The 17500-nt window shown below is 45.2% G+C and overlaps 2 protein-coding genes across 2 annotated transcripts in view; both read left to right on the forward strand.

The window, feature by feature from the left end:
- Positions 1-3161, forward strand: part of yaf2 (YY1 associated factor 2) — a 17062-nt gene extending 13901 nt beyond the window's left edge. Inside the window, exon 4 of the mRNA XM_079756155.1 lies at positions 1145-3161. Coding sequence (XP_079612281.1) covers positions 1145-1487 — 343 coding nt within the window. The 3' untranslated portion in view covers positions 1488-3161. The remainder of the gene's footprint in view (positions 1-1144) is intronic.
- Positions 3162-4144: 983 nt separating this feature from the next.
- gxylt1b (glucoside xylosyltransferase 1b) lies at positions 4145-15917 on the forward strand. The gene is made up of 7 exons (XM_079755507.1): positions 4145-4439; positions 5288-5486; positions 6572-6703; positions 7166-7417; positions 8573-8696; positions 9352-9524; positions 14430-15917. The coding sequence occupies exons 1-7, from the start codon at positions 4231-4233 to the stop codon at positions 14598-14600; spliced, it is 1260 nt and encodes a 419-aa protein (XP_079611633.1). The 5' UTR covers positions 4145-4230; the 3' UTR covers positions 14601-15917.
- Positions 15918-17500: the final 1583 nt, after the last annotated feature.

Consider the following 17500-nt stretch of genomic DNA (forward strand, 5'->3'; position numbering starts at 1 on the left):
ACGATGCAAAGAAGTCTTGAAGTCACGACACAAAGTAAATCATCCGAATGAATTAGGTAAATCATTCCTGTCTGCTGCTTTCAAAAGCACCTCTCCCAATTTCTTTAAAGGTTCTAGCGACAGTAAAAACGGTTGTTGAGTGTGTCTAAGTGAATATGATGATCTAAATGGCACTCAAAGCCGTTTTTATGTTTAGTAAAGGATAGTTAAAGGAAATGCATTTTAAAACAAAGAGCCACCGATAAAAGTGTCTCTGAGTGAAGAGGCCAGTTAAGTGTCGTACACAAAATGACGATGCCCTTGAAGGGAAACCTCAGGACAAACCTACAAATATGATTGTAAACTATAGTTTAAGGATGAACCCGTGTTTCAAAGGTGTTCTCGTATAGGATATCACCATAATCAATTACGTGAAACACAAGTTGTCGTTGATTACTCAGAATGCAGCGCACTATTGAACAATGTGACATTGATGCTGATAGCCCCTCAATATCCTCTGCTATTCTTGGTGTTTGAGTTGATTAGCTGATCTGGCGAAAAAGCAAGAGGGCAAAGGAACTCTGTATTTGAATATTAATGACTGTATTAATATTAGTGTCATAATAATGAATCTCTGAATCATTCAGTTCCCTCTGAATTTATGTCAACAGCATGTCGCGACGGCCCGCCTGTTATTTTGCCCGCCGATCTCCGAAGTGAGATTAAGTTCAAATGGGTCATGAATGTATTATGATCCAATAATGTATCGTATCCACTGTCTCTGTTTTCATCTGGTTGAAACGCTTCACAGACTCTTCTTGTTTTGTGGCACTTCTTCTAACGGTGCCCGGTTCATGTTGCATAACCCGTTTTTTGTTAACAGCTTGCTTTTGTTAATCGTTAATAAAAAAAGGAAGTAATACAATTTAGCGTTTGCATAAAATCATGTCGGGACAGCATTTTTTTGGGGGGGGGGTGTTTTCGATAAAGATCTTAATAGCCATAAGCTGTATCTAAGTCAAACTTTGGAAAGTGAACCGCAACAACAATTGCATGAAAAATAAAAACCAAAAATGAAAAAAAGATTATGTTTTCACTGATAATAATTGTAAAAGAGTAAAATCTTTTAACCTGTTCCTCGTCCTGTTCCCCTCCCCTAACCCAGGCCGCGGTTAAAAAACATCGACCGCAGCAGCGCGCAGCACCTTGAGGTGACGGTGGGCGACCTCACCGTCATCATCACCGACTTCAAGGAGAAGGCCCGCCCCCCGCCCCCCAACGCCTCCTCCGCCCCTCCCACCACCACCACCACCACCTCCTCCTCGTCCTCGTCCTCCTCCTCCTCTTCGGCCGCCGCTAACGCCGCCGCTAATGCCGCCGCCGCCGCGGGCGCCATGGACCACCACAGCCACAACGGCTCGGGTTCGGAGAACACGGACCGGGGGGTGTCGCGCTCCTCCTCCCCCCGCGGCGACGAGGGCACCTCCGTCAACGGGGAGTCCCACTGAGGGCCGGGGGCCGGGTGGGGGGAGGGGGGACGCCATCTTCCTTTTCTGTCTTTCTTTCTTTCTTTGTTTCTTTCACCGCTCTCCCTCCTCTTCCCGTCGAGAAGACTGTACCTCGATGACCTCTGAACTCTGCCCGCCCCCCCCCCCCAAGTCCCTGAGAGCCACCACCCTTACCACCGACCCTAGCGTTCGGTCCCCCGCCCCTCTCCACCTCATAACCGTAACCTCGCTAGCCTCAGCCGCAGGCTCTTAAGTTCTTGGGATCCCAGGGAGGACATTTCTGACCCTAGCGTCGGACCGTCGGACCGTCGTCAACGGCGACGGCACACGACTCCAGGGACAGATTCCAACAACGAAACTTTACTTTGTGCTCCTTTTCTTCTCTTTTCCTTTCCCTCTGCCCCTCAATCAACAGCGACTAGAACATTTGGGAGAGCTATTTCTTTCTTTCTTTGAGTGTCGGATGATGTTGAGGGCGACAGGGGAGATGTCAGGCCTTTTGGGTCGGACCAGTCGGGGGAAAAACTCCCAATGCAAGCTTTCCTCGGACGTGCGACTGTTATCAGGGGGAGGGGGGGGGGTCAGGACTAATGGCAGAGGACGGCAAACCGCCCAGGTCGACGCCCCTTCTCACGGACAGCGTACCGTAGCTCATCTCCATGAGTAACGGTTTAAATCGGACGTGACTAGAGAACCGCGCCGCGGCCGTCGACGCAGAGCTGCCCTCGCTGACCGGACCTTTGTGGAAACCCCCTTTCCTTTTGCCGCCAGACCTCGCACAACCCCTCTCTCGATTGTGTCCCCGAGTGTCCCCAAGAACGGGTTTAATCTTCCCACACAAGCCCTTCCTCAAACCCCCCCCCCCAACCCCAGAACCTTTACGGTCCCGTGTCTCCCGGTTCCCCCTCCCACACCCCTTCTGCTCTGGAACCTGCAGGAACCACCTCTACAAACTGCACAACGTGCCATAGCGACACCAGCATCGGTCGTCAGTACCCCCCCCCGCACCCCGGACTTCATGTAAAAACTAAACAAACATGTCGTACTCGCTACCGACTTTTCGTGAAGTTTCTTTGTGTGCAACTGGGGTACACAGTGCTGTCAGGTCCACCTGTCCACCCCCCCCCCCAGACACACACACACACACCCCAACCCCCCGCAAAACAAAAAAGAAATGGGACGAGCCGACATTGACACAAAAAAAACAAAATGGATGCCAGGTGGTGGAAAGCGCTTTGTGCTACAAAAGAACCCGCGGGGTTTGGGACGGCGCCGCTGCTGTCTAACGCAAGACCAGTGCGACTGAAAGCCCACTGGTGCTGGCACACTTCTTCCCCCAGTGGACCCAGTGGGATACGCCGGGCGGCGACGTGCTTGTACAACGGAAAGTTGCAACAAAAGAAAAGGGGAAAACTTTGGATTTGTTCTCTTCCAAAAACATCGCAAAACTGACCCTTCTGGACAAGCACATTACGTAGCTGTATAGATGAAATAGCTTGCAATATGACAGACTTCAGAAAACTGTTAAAGTACCACTTAAATGAAATGTTACGGTGTGTGGTCGGGGCGAGACATTTTTTTTTGGTTTGGAATACACTACACTCTAATGTAAAAAAAAATAAATAAAAAAAATACAAATAGGACTAATAAAAATAAAAAAACATACATATATTACACTGCAACTCTAAATCACACTGTCTAAAGGATGGCTTTTGAAATTGTAGAATAATTTGTTCCACAAAGTGTATTTCTATTGTATTACAATGTTTTATCGTGGGTGTATCATGCATTAAAACCAGTGTTATCGTCGAAATGTTCACTTAGTACAGGTCCTAACTGTCAGGGCATGATGACACATTCCCTGGAATATAAACGTACATACATACGAGAGAAACGCTGCCTTGTACATTTAGGATGATATCATTTGATGTGTTCTTCTAATAAAACTAATAACCAGGTATCGGCTCCGCCATACTAGCTGGGACTAGTAGTGTGAGCTCATGAGAAATGTTTGAAAATATCATTTGCCTCGAAAATGAAAGACATTTGTCATGGTTCAGAAAAGCATTATTATTCATTGTTGAGACAAGTATGCAACATTTCATTTTCTTTTTTTTATTTTGTTTTTTGACATGCTCTCCTCTTTCAACTTGTGTCGATTTAATTTAGTAGGCCTACATGTTGAAATAAGAGTGACTAAAGTTGTGTGTTTGCATCTTTTGTTAGTCTGCGATCGTTTTCTTTCTCACACATGCACAGATTCTGGGAGTTTTCGGATCACATTGTCATTGTCATGTCAGCATTGATAAGATGTATCTGAAATGCTTGAGTTTCAAGCTTCCTCAACAGCCCAAAACAAGGAACAGTGCAAACAAGTAAATACAATTAAAAAATGTAAGAATCTTAAAACAAAATTTAACTTTGATTGTCTTTTTCTCTGGCTCCATCTGACAAATGAATGAACATCTACTTCATCACTATACTTCCTGTTTTGAATACATGCTTTTTAACATGCCTCCATAGTCCTTGGCAGCGAATGGGCGTTTTCGTTGCGACAGACAACCGGAAGTGGGAGGGTCTAACGTCGTGCGTATCCTCCTCCCACGGTCGTCCACCCCTCCCCCAGAAGAACAAGGCTTGGCTGCAGTCAATCGGTTTCGACTCCTGCGATATACCCCTCCCCTCCTCTTCTGTGTTAGGCCTATTAACTTTTAAACCATGATTTCGTGGTAACATCTCGAAAATGCGGCGTTACATCCGTGCACTCTTCCTGTGCACGGTGTTTGCCGTCTTTTCGGGTTGGTACTTCTACAGTAAGCTATTCAACACGGACCTCTCTGTCAGACAACATGATGCCGATGCTGGGAGAGTTCATATCTCGTCTCGGATCCAAGGTCCCAGGCTGGGACCTGCAGAAAAAACATCAGCGGAGAAGCCCCACTGGTATCATAGGTCAGTGTTTTGAAAGAGCTGTTTTAGACGTTAGTTTGTTAGTGTGTTAGTAGGAAGTCGATACTCGGCAGGGTCGGGGGACGTCGCGTATGCATGGGAATGTGGACTTGATACATCAATGAAAGTTCCCTTTGTTATTGTCCCACGTCGCAAACTTGCCAGGGATTGCATGCAAACTGCTTGATTGCTGCATTTGGACATAGCCGCCTTTCAGTCGATTGCACTGCACACACTTTGTTTTTGATTACTCTGGTTGATGCTGCTGTTTGATACGGGGATGCTGCCTTTAATACCAGTCTTGAAGCCAGGTCTAACCCTTTCGTAGTTTTGGTTTTCCACACAAGGCTTTGAATATTGGGCCATTACAGGCTACTGACTTTTTCTTTGGTAGGACGATTTGACGCAATGGAAACTCGTGAAAAGTATATACAAGCCCAAGAACTACCCGACATTTTGCTGAACATATTACTGATTCAGGGGGAAAAGGCGCCACCTACTGGTCCGATATGAATCTCTACTAACTCAAGATTTCCCTTACGTTGTATTATGGAACGTGACTAGAATTTATTTAGGAAGGAGAAACGGAAATCGCTACATTCTATATTGTACACCGGTATATTCAAATCGACCCTGCAGAAATGTCCAGGGTTGGTTTGAACCCCATTGTTCACAACCCAACTGGGGGCACCCTTGATCAAGATGCCCTGACAACCACTACCAGCTCATCGATGACATCCATCTGAAATAATCCCTGTAAATCGTTTTGGATTAAAAAGCAAACTATGAAATGGTGAATAGCTTCTTCTTCTTCTCTCCCGACATGCGTTGGATTCTCCCTCCACCGCCAGGTACATCATGCGGCAGCACGGGGCCGACAGTCCTCCCAGCCGGGCCGAGGCTCCCAGCATGCACCTGGCGGTGGTTGCCTGCGGCGACCGGATGGAGGAGACCCTCACCATGGTGAAGTCTGCCGTCCTCCTGAGCTCCGGAAGCCTCCGTCTGCACATCTTCGCTGAAGGGCAGCTTCACGCCGGCTTCAGGGATACGGTGAGAGGCGGGAAACCGGAGGACAAACCGGTGGAAAGTAAAACAAAAGTAAAAAACTTTTGGGTCCTTTTTCAGAAATTGATTACATATATAGAGACAACTATTGTGACAAATCAAATCAGGGCGCTGTCATTGATCCATGAGCGTAACACATGCATATAGCACCCTTCATCTGAGATGAGTGGGTGGACAGAAGGCCTAGCCTGGTCCTACCAGACTCTCGTACTTCATTTCATTTGCACAGAGAGTCTGGACCCTCTCCATTGACAAACGTTAACTCACTTAAAGGCGGGTGTCTGTTGAAGTTTAAAACTATTGGATCTGCCCAGTGCCACTCTGGATCTGCCATAACCAATCGCTAAAGTTTGGCCGGGAATCACGTTGCGCGCGGGCTGTAAAATAAACCAAACACTGCGCGTGAAGATGTCCGTCAACAAGAGCTGACTCTAACGTCATTGATCTCAGCCACTCCCTCTGTCCGCTGATTGGACGCAGAAAATTTAGACGGAGAAAACCCACTGACGTACCGCAGACCTAATACTGAAGGGAAATTCAAATTGAGCGGAAGTACGTAGGCGGGCGGAAGCAGGGTACAGAAGGCCTGGTTGTTAACGTAACTACAACAGAGGCAGTTGGAGACTCGCAGGTGAGGCTGAAACAAGCAAAACATTGTATCAGTATTGCGCAGGTTTTTTTCTCCAGGTTTTGCATAAACCACCACTGGTTATTGCTAAGATTTGTTTTATGTATGAATATATTTTTGTGCTTTGCTTTATTTCTTCGTGCACAAAACTTTTTCCACTATAATATGTTTGTATTGCCTTAATGTATAATGTATTATATATCTTGAGCAGCGAAATTGTAACGGGAACACGTAAAGTAATCTGAAACTAACGTCCTACCGTGTGTGTGTGTGTGTGTGTGTGTGTGTGTGTATATCTGGATACGTGTGTTCTGTGTGTGTGTGTGTGTGTGTGTTTGTGTGTGTGTGTGTGTGTGTGTATCTGGGTACGTGTGTTCGGTTTGTGTGTGTGTGTGTGTGTGTGTGTGTGTGTGTGTGTGTGTGTGTGTGTGTGTGTGTGTAGCTGGGCTCGTGGCCCGCGGCAGTGCGCTCCCGTTTCCGCTACACCCTGTACCCCATCAGCTTCGCCGGCGACCAGGCGGCCGAGTGGAAGAAGCTCTTCAAGCCCTGCGCCTCCCAGAGACTCTTCCTGCCCGTGAGTGTCCCTCTGGGGGGTCAGCGTACCATGTGACCTAGGCTGTACCGCCTCCCCCCCCCAGATCTCCTCGTCCTCCTGACCTCCTTCTAACTCCTCTTCTAACTTCAACACTAGTCTCTCCCTCCTTTTCGGACCTCCCTCCTTATCTCCTTCCTTCCTCTCCTCTCTTCGTCCCCTCACCTCTTCCTTTCCTCAGCGCCTCTGCTCTGCTCATCTCCTCTTGCTCACCTTCTCTCCTCCCCTCTACTCCTGACCTCCTTGGATCAACCTCCCTCCTCAGCTTCCTCACCTCCTCTCCTTCCTCACCACCTCACCTCTTCTGTTCCTTCCGACTGCTTTTTCAAAGTATTTTTCTTTTTTTCTTTTTTATTTTACATTTAGCACCCATATCTCAACCCTCACCGTTCCACTTCAAAACACAGCTCCTGTCAATCTCCCCTCCCTGTTCTCCCCCGTCAGCTGATCCTGACGGACGTGGACTCCCTGGTGTACGTAGACTCGGACATCGTGTTCCTGCGGCCCCCGGAGCGGCTGTGGGCCCTGCTGTCGCACTTCAACGCCTCCCAGCTGGCGGGCGTGGCCCCGGAGCACGAGGAGCCCCGCGTCGCCTGGTACAACCGCTTCGCCCGCCACCCCTTCTACGGCGCCACCGGCGTCAACTCGGGCGTCATGCTGATGAACCTCACGCGCATACGCAGCGCCTACTTTAAGGTGGGCCGCGAGACGGAGGCTTTTATTTTGTTATTCTCTACTTTTATTTGTTTCACCTTCAAAACGTTGGGATTAACGCGGCTCTTTTTAAAGGGTGAACTGGCCAAAGGATCCGCACATTTATATTTAATGTTTTCATTGTTAAAATTATGATTGGATTATTATTAATATTGGCTTTTTTATGAAGTGGAGTATTAAGAGGGGGCTGGAATGAACAGTGTTTCGGTTGTTCCACTCCCAGTAAAAAACTCTGGGTTTGAAGTAGGGCTGGGTAATAATATTGATTCATCAATGCACTAAAATTTATTTGTACTCGATTCAATTTCGATTCAGAATTTTTTTGAAATAGATTATTTCCATAAAAAAAAGAGGCATACATTGTAATCAAGAAGCGAGTATGCCTAAATGTACATGCCCTTTTACATTTGTCCATGTTATGATTATTACTTTGATGCTGCAAGTTTAGCTCAGGAACAATACTATACAATGATGTATTCCCTTTTCATTGTGCTAGTTAAAGCACAATGAAATGGTTAATTCATTTTGAAATGGTTAATTCTATATAATATTTAGGTATTTTTGTCATCTGCACGTATTATTGAATCGATATCGAAGCAATTGGATCAATATCGAATCAAGACCTAAAGAATCAAATTGAATTGAATTGCTAGGTACCTGGGAATACCCAGCCATAGGATATTGACGTTGGAAGGTCAATATCCTTGAACAAGAGGCCGTAACCTCTACTTGCTCATGAAGCTAATATAAACGCTGTAAATTACTTTTGTTAAGTGTTTAATATTGAATTACTTAATTTTATTCCGAAATGTATTGCTCTCATACTGATGTTTAACATATTCCCTTTTAATTGCTTTGGTAAAAGTGTTAAATGCCCAATTACTAAATAGTATTCAATAGTTGCAATACTGTAATGCTAATGTTCACCACGAGAGGGAGCCAGTGCCCTATATTTGAACACATTACGATTCGATTTATTAGTAGTGCAGTATATGGCTGGGAATTGTAGTCCTTCTAGGAATGCCTTGATAAATATATCCGGAACCATGACATATTTGCCACATTATCTCTACTTCTTTAGTGTGTGTGTGTTTGTATTTGTTAACGTCTTTATTAATTGTATGTTTATTGTGACAGAATGACTTGACCTCGGTGGGTCTGCGTTGGGAGGAGCTGCTGATGCCTCTCCTGCAGAAATACAAACTGAACATCACCTGGGGGGACCAGGACCTGCTGAACATCATCTTCCACTACAACCCTGGTGCGACGCGCACGCACGCACGCACGCACGCACGCACGCACTCACTCACGCACTCACGCACTCACGCACTCACGCACTCACGCACTCACTCACTCACTCACTCACTCACTCACTCACTCACTCAGACACTCACACACTCACTCACTCACTCACTCACTCACTCAGACTCTCAGACACTCAGACACTCAGACACTCACTCACTCACTCAGACACTCACACACACACGTGCAGATCCCAGCCTAAGTTAAGTTGTTTTTTTATCACATGTATGGAGTTAAAAGTGTACATAAATAGTATGTTGTTTTGATAAGTATGCTTAGTGTCGCCTGCTTCTATCCTGCGACACCATTTACTATTGAGTCATTGAGCACTCGCTTTATCCTAAGAGGCTTGAACGGTGTGCTGAGGAAGATGCCATTAAAGAGCAGGAAGGGGTCAGGCCATTTCTGGGGAAACGAACCCAGTCCCTTTACGGGCTGCTAGTCGACCACCATCAACCACTACACACTATCCTGCCCCAATAAAAAACATATGCATATACTGTATGACGACGAACAGAGAATTAAGAGTGTGTGTGTGTGTGTGTGTGTGTGTGTGTGTGTGTGTGTGTGTGTGTGTGTGTGTGTGTGTGTGGTGTGTGTGTGTGCGCCCACAGACTACCTCCTGGAGTTTCCGTGTAAGTGGAACTACCGCCCCGACCACTGCATCTACGGCATCAACTGTGCGTCGGCGGAGCAAGATGGCGTCCACATCCTGCACGGGAACCGCGGCGTCTTCCACAACCTCAAGCAGCCCGCCTTCAAGGCCGTGTACGACGCCATCCGCCAGGTAGGCCTGCGCACGTGTGTGTGTGTGTGTGCGTGTGCGTGTGCGCGTGCACGTGTGCGTGTGTGTTTGTGAGATGGGTTTGCATATTACACGTAAGCCGGCTGTCCCAGATTGTGGTTCACCTTTTTTTCTTTTTAGCCCATGGCCATGATTTCAAATTAACATTTAGAGGCAGCTTACTTGCCCGGAAGTTAAATTATTAAAAGGTTTACGTTCAAAGGCTTAAGTTACAGCAACAAGTAGCTTTATTGCCTCAAAAGAATACAAGCATTTCCTAAAATAAATATTAATAACTACTTTATTAAACATGTATAGGTTTAATGTTATTAGAGTAGTAACTATGTTCAGCTTATTTGAATCACATTGTTCAACGCTGGCTGTCCTCAACACAGAACAAAATGTTATGAGGGTCAGATAAATATGATTTTTGCTGTAAATCTCAGTGCAAATGCAGGCGTAAATGATCAAATAAATAAAAGACAAATAGGAATCAAAAACAACCGCAACGCAGCAAATAACAATTGGCTTGCCGGAATTTGTGCATGGGTCTTCAAGGTAGTTTAGTACAACCTCTCTGCGGGCGCGCACGCACACACACACACACACACACACACACACACACACAGCTTCACAGTAAAGACCAAGGGAAATGAAGAGAAAAACAGGCTCCTTAGGTCCCCCCCCCCCCAAGAGGATGTTTACAGGTTGTTTACCCGCCAGTCAATCATATCGACCGCCCAGGGTGGCATTTACCTGTTTTTAATGAAGCCATCAGTGAGGGGCGGGGGGTGGGGTGGGTCCCGATCACTTCCCTATTGGGAAAGCATTGAATATACATCAGGCTGATGGGAGATCAATACCTTATCCGCGGTCTAGCGCTTGGGCTTCGGCCGTCTGAGGTTTATAGGACAGCCGCGTCAATTAAAGAGGCGTAAAGAGGTGTGTGTGTGTGTGTGTGTGTGTGTGTGTGTGTGTGTGTGTGTGTGTAAGCATGACCCCATACACACAGAAATAAGGGTTTTAATGGATGGGAAAGTTCTCTGTCCATTTTTAAAGGGATGATACTTAGTGGAGGCTGTGCTCTAGGATGGTCTAGTGGTTAGGATGGGGGTTGACTCCCAACCAAAGGTTGTGGGGTTGATTTGTATATATGATGCCTACAGGCATCATATATACAGTTCAACCCCACAACCTTAACCACTAGACCATCTTGAGCAAGAGGCCTAGCTGCTAACTGCTCATTAAACAGTGACATGTATCTGATCCTTAAACTGTATGTTGCTTTAGTTACGGTCTCTGCTATACTACTAAATAATAACCACGCACAGAATTTTGAACGAGACCCACACACTCTTGCGCACACACTCACACACTCGCTCAATCAAGCACACATTTTAATAATGTGAAATCGTAAAACATCCCCACAGTTGTGCAATAATGATTAATTAATGCTCACAATATGGCATGCAACCACACTAACGCACAGATGTGCACGCTCACAAAACGCGCTGCGTTAATAAAAGGAGACGGCTCGCGGTGTAATAACTCCGGTTACGATACTTTTATTCCAGATTATTACGTCTGCATTGATTTCTGTCAAGCCAGAAGGCTTAATGTGTTGATTTACGGGGAGTTTGATAACCAAAAAACACAAACTGGTGTTGTTTATCCCTTGTGTTGAGTTTCTTCGTTTGAGGGTTTTGACTGGTAGATGAAGTTGGTATCAACCGCAAGGGTTAGGGGTTCAAATCCGTGAAGGGGCGTGCTATAAAAGTCTGCACTGATTTCATAGCATTGGGTAAAGCATCGACAAAAGCATCAATCAAACATTAAGATAGTGTGTTTTGCGGTCTGATTTGTTGGTGTTGTTTTAGTTTGTCAAGGGTTAGTATTTCGTCTCCTCTCAGAGTATCAAAGGTCAACACTCAATCACTTTTCAGCCATCTGTGTTTGAGAACCGCCCTCTCCATCACTACCTATACCTAAACCTAAAGTGTGTCTCTCTGTGCTGCACACTGGAACATCTCCCCACCTCTGTTAGAGATTTTTTGGAGCCCTTTTACTTTATTTTTATTTTTTGTTGTGAAGCGCATTGGGTCCTAGAAATATACAAGACTGATTTATTATTATTAACGGTAGAAGCTGTTCTTTTAATGACGATGCTGATCTAGTAAATATGATAAAGTGGGTTTGAAACAGATCCAAAGACCCAATATGGGATCGACACATGAATGCTTCGAAGACAGAATCCAAACCCAGACGCTCATCTTTTCTTTTGTCGGTCTGCCGTGGACCAGTGAGGCCTTAATCCTTTGTCCTCACTTCCTCACCTCTCTCTCTCTCTCTCTCTCTCTCTCTCTCTCTCTCTCTCTCTCTCTCTCTCTCTCTCTCTCTCTCTCTCTCTCTCTCTCTCTCTCTCTCTCTCTCTCTCTCTCTCTCTCTCTCTCTCTCTCTCTCTAACGTGCCCCAGGCTATTAAAGCCAAGCCCGGGAAACGGTCATTAATTTTTACAGCCGCCTGTACATTTAGGGTGTGTGTCTGTGGTGGGGGGAGGGGGCTTGCGGTCTGCACACATACAGCCCCCCCGTCACCTACACGAAATCAATGCTCCCCCACTGTAGATGCAACTTTATGACCAATAAGTGTGTGTGTGTGTGTGTGCGTGTCCGCACAAGGATGCTTACCTTCATAAAAGATCCATTCAGTTTGTGACCAAATAACGTTGGGTGGTGGGGGGGGAGAGAGAGAATAAGAAGGAGGTGTGTGTGTGTGTGTGTGTGTGTGTGTGTGTGTGTGCGTGAGGGGCTTTCGACCACAAAACAAATGAGGTAGCATAAAGCATCATAATTCCGGTTGATTTCCTCGGAGCGTCGTAACGGAGTCGCAGCGGTTATGGAGGAGCCATGAAGGGGAGGAGTGGGTCATCACGGGCTCAGAATGAGCCGCCACCACTCTCTCTGTCTCCAGGGCTCGTTTAAATAAAGCTCACTACTTTGAATTCTTTTTATTCTATTAATGAATTTAAAAATCCACAGGAGGAACGTTCAGCGTCGCAGTTTTTCGTGTTTTTCTTTTTCAGTAGAATGAAAGTCAGGTTGAAGTGAGATTTCCGGTGTTTGTGTATATTATACTTGTATATATTTATTTATTGTCTCCCGCCATCAGTCTTAAGGGAGCGGTTTTATGGTTTTAATTGCTGGGAATGTTTTTGTTTCCCGTTAAGGGGTTAAAGAGTGAGTGGATTCTGTGTTGGTTGATGGTCTGGTGGTGAGAGGGTTTGGCTGGGTTTAAACTGTATCTATGAAGCCTGGAGGCCGCCTGGAGCAACATAGCCTAGCCTTTAACTGCTCATTAAATAGTGACTTGTATGTGAACGTTTCACTGCGAGCTGCTTTAGTCCAGAGGTCTGCTAAATTACTCATTCAGGGTGGGTGGTAAATCCCTCCTCAATACACTTAAATTGTGATTGTAGAAAAAGCTTTATGAAAAACATGATTCTTATTTAGTAATTCTGTTTCTAAAAAAAATCAAACCTCAAACATTTAAACCACCCCCCCAAACACCTCTCGCCCTTTCAAGATAGAAAAAAGAACTGTGTTCCTTTTACGTGCTTCATCAAAGTTTAGCCCCAAAATGAGACCAATAATTCTGTTCTTGAGAAGATTTTTGGAGTATATTCAATAATTCATATTGTACATAACGACCTCTAATCTCCAGGGTACCGTAAAGCTACGAAGTCGGGAATCTACAAGACTCTTACTGAATCTGGTTTGATGTGCGGCGCATCAATATTTAATTACAATATTTCTTCTCCTTTTCACCTAATCCTAAAAGTATGTTTGGGAAAAATCAAAGTAAAAAAATATGATTTCAAGTCCTTGATTGGAAACGATTGCTGCCAACTGCGGAGATACAGAATGGGCAGTGCTGGATTAACAGGCTTTTACTGCTAACAACTTTTTCAACTTGTTAGCTAATTAAGACATCAAACACATCAAAGGGCCGCTTGATCAAAACCCTACTGGGTTCGATCCCCAATATCGGCAGACTGACCTGTAGGCCTCCCTGGCTGCCCCCTTAACCCTACCTGCCCCTTAATTACTCAAATTTTAAAGGGCCCATATTTTACCAGAAGGTCTGAGTCCTAGCCATTACAAGCCATGAATTGTTCCTGCTTAGTGACCTCACAAGTGGGAGGGGCCACCCAGATGAATGCTGGATAGATCAGTCTAGCAGCCTACACAGTGGACTGTAGCAACTGGTAGGCTATCCATCAATAAAGTAGAGGCCTTTTTTAAAAGGTTGTGTCAGTGATGTCGGGTGATTTAATTTCTGTTGGTATTTGAAGCGAGATCCCAAACAAACGGAGCCAGCTCGCCCCTCCCTTCCGTGTTTCGTGCATCCAGTAAAAACGATCGTGAACGCAGCGCAAAACCCCACAACACCCACCCCTTGTCAGTGATTGGTCGGAACACAATTTATTTTGGTTTTGAGTGGTCGGTAGTACCATTTCTTTTTGTGTGCGATCTCGGAGCATAGGCTGCCTACAGAGACGCGTTTTTTTTTGATGGCCTGCTTATTGAACGGGCAGCTAGCGGATCGTGAGGAAAGATCAGAAGAATGTGATCATTTATGTTTCGGCCTGGAATCGCAGATACAACCTTTTAATCTCGCACAATCAGTTAACTACTAACCCTCCGAGAATTAGATGACATCCATTTTTATTTTGAGAAGACCAACAAGGTCTTGTGTCTCAGGGTACTCTCTCTCTCCAGGGCCTTCTTCGTGTGACTTTTAAGAGGTATTAAGTCTCTCAATTGTGTGACTTGAAAATCGCAGCAGTTTTGTTTTAAAAGCTCCCAAAGACCTCAAACCCGATCTTCCGTCCTCCTTGCCTCCCAACAGTACTCCTTCGGCGCCGACCCCAACGCCACCCTCCTGGCCCCGCTGGAGGCGGCGCTGTCGAAGACCACCCACACCTACTGCGGTAAATCCCACGCCCTGCTCACCCGGACGCTCGCCCAGAACCTCGACCGCATCAACAAGAACATCCCTCCCCCGCTGGGCACGACATGAGCACACGGTGCCGGCTGACGCAGCGTCTGTCGCGAACGGCTTCAGTTTGGTTGCTAAGCTAAGCTAGCAGACGGTCACGTTCGTACCTGGGGAAGCTACTGAAGCTAGCGTGCTGAAGCCAAGCGAGGACAAAGTCAAACCTCATCGTCCTACGACGTGTGAAGGAAGTCAAAGACGTGAGACCGTCCTCTCTCTCCGTCTCCACCCTTTGCACCTGGGAGATCTCAGGGTCACTGAAGGACTAAGAAATGGGGACCGCGTATGTTTTAGGAAGGTGGGTATGGCCAGCAGATTGTTAGTCCTTTTGATAGTTGAGTGGCACTTGAAGCTTGCTCACAAGTGGGCCGAGCGCTTTCCCGCCCAATCGCTTTTAAATTAATGTTAGTTTAGTATTACTACGCAGCGTCCATTTTCAATCTTTGGATGGGTAGGGGCACTGGAATAAGAAGAATATGTGTGTGAATGAATTTGAGACCATTTGTCCAGTTCCTGCTGAATTTACATGAATAACTACTAACTCTCCGAGACTTGGATGACATCCTAGCGAAGGAAAATTGTCGCCGCTGTTAAGTGGACTCCCAATATGGTGTCTGGTTCGTATTTGCTTTTTTGTTTAATTTTAAGAAGACAAGGTCTGGTGTCTCAGGGAACTCTCATTCTCCACTGCCTCATAATGGTTCTCATTATTAAAAGTCAGTTCAGGTTTTAATTATGTGAGTCACCTAATGAAATATATTCTCTGAGTTTAATATAAAAAAGGGATTAGGATTGGAAGAAAGTGTCTTGATATTTGAATAGGGATTTTTGTATGTTTTCTTTTAAATTTTGTAAAAAAAATTAAACATTCGTTTTTTATAAGATTGGGTAAAATGAGAATTTTGTAAAAGTGGGCATTGTTTTGAGTGTTTTGATCTCATTTATAAAACTTGTTTTTACACAGAAAAAGACAGTAAGATGTCTGACATATTGTGATATCAAATCAATTTACTATATTATTTTATTGGTAAGGACAGTACTATAAAGATCTCAATAATATTGCACATATTTTTGATCAGAGGACAGGCATTTAAAAGACTATTCACACAGTTGTTATTTTTGAATGTACATCAGTTTCATTAATATTTATATCAACCAATTAAATGCAATTCACCTTTCAATATAACATGTGATCCATGCACATGGGTGTAACTGAAAGGGGCCTTTTTAATTATTGTTTATAAGCTGATTCCAAAGATATGTCACTGTTTATGATGACCTAGTAGAAATAGGTGGCTTTCTTTGTCATTCGTACTATGTTCTGGTTTTTCTTTTCACAATAAAAGCAACTTTGATTTCTGTGAAATTAAATACTGTGTTGTGTATCATATGTCGACACTAGAGGGCAGCATATTTTCATATGTATACAGAGATAAAAAAAACAAAACAGCCATAGTAGATAGTGTCTACTATGGCTTTTTATCTCTGTATATATTTTAGTTATATTTCCATGTGTCTACTAGACACATGGAAATATAACTAAAATCACTAGCCTTATTACATCCGTTTGAGTTCGTCAGGATTTACAAGTTTAATACATTTTACAAGAATTAAATCCTAGGTACTTTTATGACGTATAACTCCAAGCGTGGCTCCGCAATGTTCCCACTGTTCTCACTCAGGATTGATCGTCCAAACGCCGGAGCGTCTTCTTCGGACGGGTCAATGCGACAGCCGATAATCCATGAGAGGGGGGACCACCTGGGGTAATACACCATATCTGTCAATGCGTCGGGCCTCTCATAAAATGTAAGTCATGGCGCAATAACGCAGACCGATAGGTCCCTGTCTGTACGGGGTGGGGCGTCAACACACAAGGGGACTGGCTTTACGCCTCTTCTCGTTAGGAAAGAAAAGAAGTGTGTGTGTGCGTGATACTACTATACCGACGGGGCAATTATTCAGCGTGGGACAAATAAGCCACATTCATCACTTTATATTCATATGAAAGCTTATCAATTACCCACGCATGGACCTGTGTGTTCAAATCGCATCTCAGATCCCCGGGGCCCCGAATAAGGCAGGGAAGTGCCTTATTCGGGACGACACGGGAATGAATGGAGCACCACGTTGGAAAATTCAATACTTTTATACCCGGCGTCCTCCCAAGGTTTCATCCTCTTTTCGAAACTACAAGGTTTATGTGCCAATAAATAACCCTAGATTGTTTTATTTCTCCAGTGTTGGAGAGGAGACAAGTTGCCCAGGATTCCTAGGAATAAATACATATGTTACCTACGGCAGCCCGAGAGGTCAAACACGGGGACAACCTTGAAGTAGCCTTTTGACGATGGGGAGAGTGAGGCGAGGAAGAATGACAGACTGATGATCAGAGCAAGGAAACAAAGAGAATAAAAGGCCGGGGCAGAGTGAGGAAGGGTGGGAGGAAGAGGGGGAGAGATGAGGGGAAAAGTGGATTTTTTATTGTATTCTGTGTACGTTATTGTTCACCTGATTTGATATTGCCTCGTGGTGGAATACAAGGTTGCGTAGTTGTCCAATAGAGCCCTTGCCCCCAGGGTGAAATCTCTCTCGCTCTTTCTCTCTGTCTGTTTGTCTGTCTGTCTGTCCTTCTCTCTCTGTCTCTTTATCGCTATCTCTTCCCCTCTCTCTCTGTCTCTATTTCTCTCCCTCTCTCTCTGTCTGTCTGTCTGTCTGTCTGTCTGTCTGTCTGTCTGTCTGTCTGTCACTGTCTCACTCTCCCCCTCTGTCTCTCTCTCTATTTTTCTCTCTCTCTCCCCCTCTTTCTGTCTCTATTTTTCTCTCTCTCTCTCTCTCTCTCTCTCTCTCTCTCCCTGTCTGAGAAGGGAGTTGAGTGGCGGTTCGATGAAAGACGAACAGAGAGAGGAGATGAGACGCTGTCA

The sequence above is a fragment of the Pollachius pollachius genome (assembly GCF_949987615.1).
Source record: "Pollachius pollachius genome assembly, chromosome: 18".
Classification (NCBI taxonomy): domain Eukaryota; kingdom Metazoa; phylum Chordata; class Actinopteri; order Gadiformes; family Gadidae; genus Pollachius; species Pollachius pollachius.

Bases quoted from the DNA above. Each gene is read 5' to 3' on its own strand.
- gxylt1b (XM_079755507.1), top strand. From the start codon at position 4,231: ATGCGGCGTTACATCCGTGCACTCTTCCTGTGCACGGTGTTTGCCGTC. The intron at 6,704-7,165 runs GTGAGTGTCCCT...CTCCCCCGTCAG, and splicing joins CCCAGAGACTCTTCCTGCCC to CTGATCCTGACGGACGTGGA. The intron at 7,418-8,572 runs GTGGGCCGCGAG...TTATTGTGACAG, and splicing joins TACGCAGCGCCTACTTTAAG to AATGACTTGACCTCGGTGGG.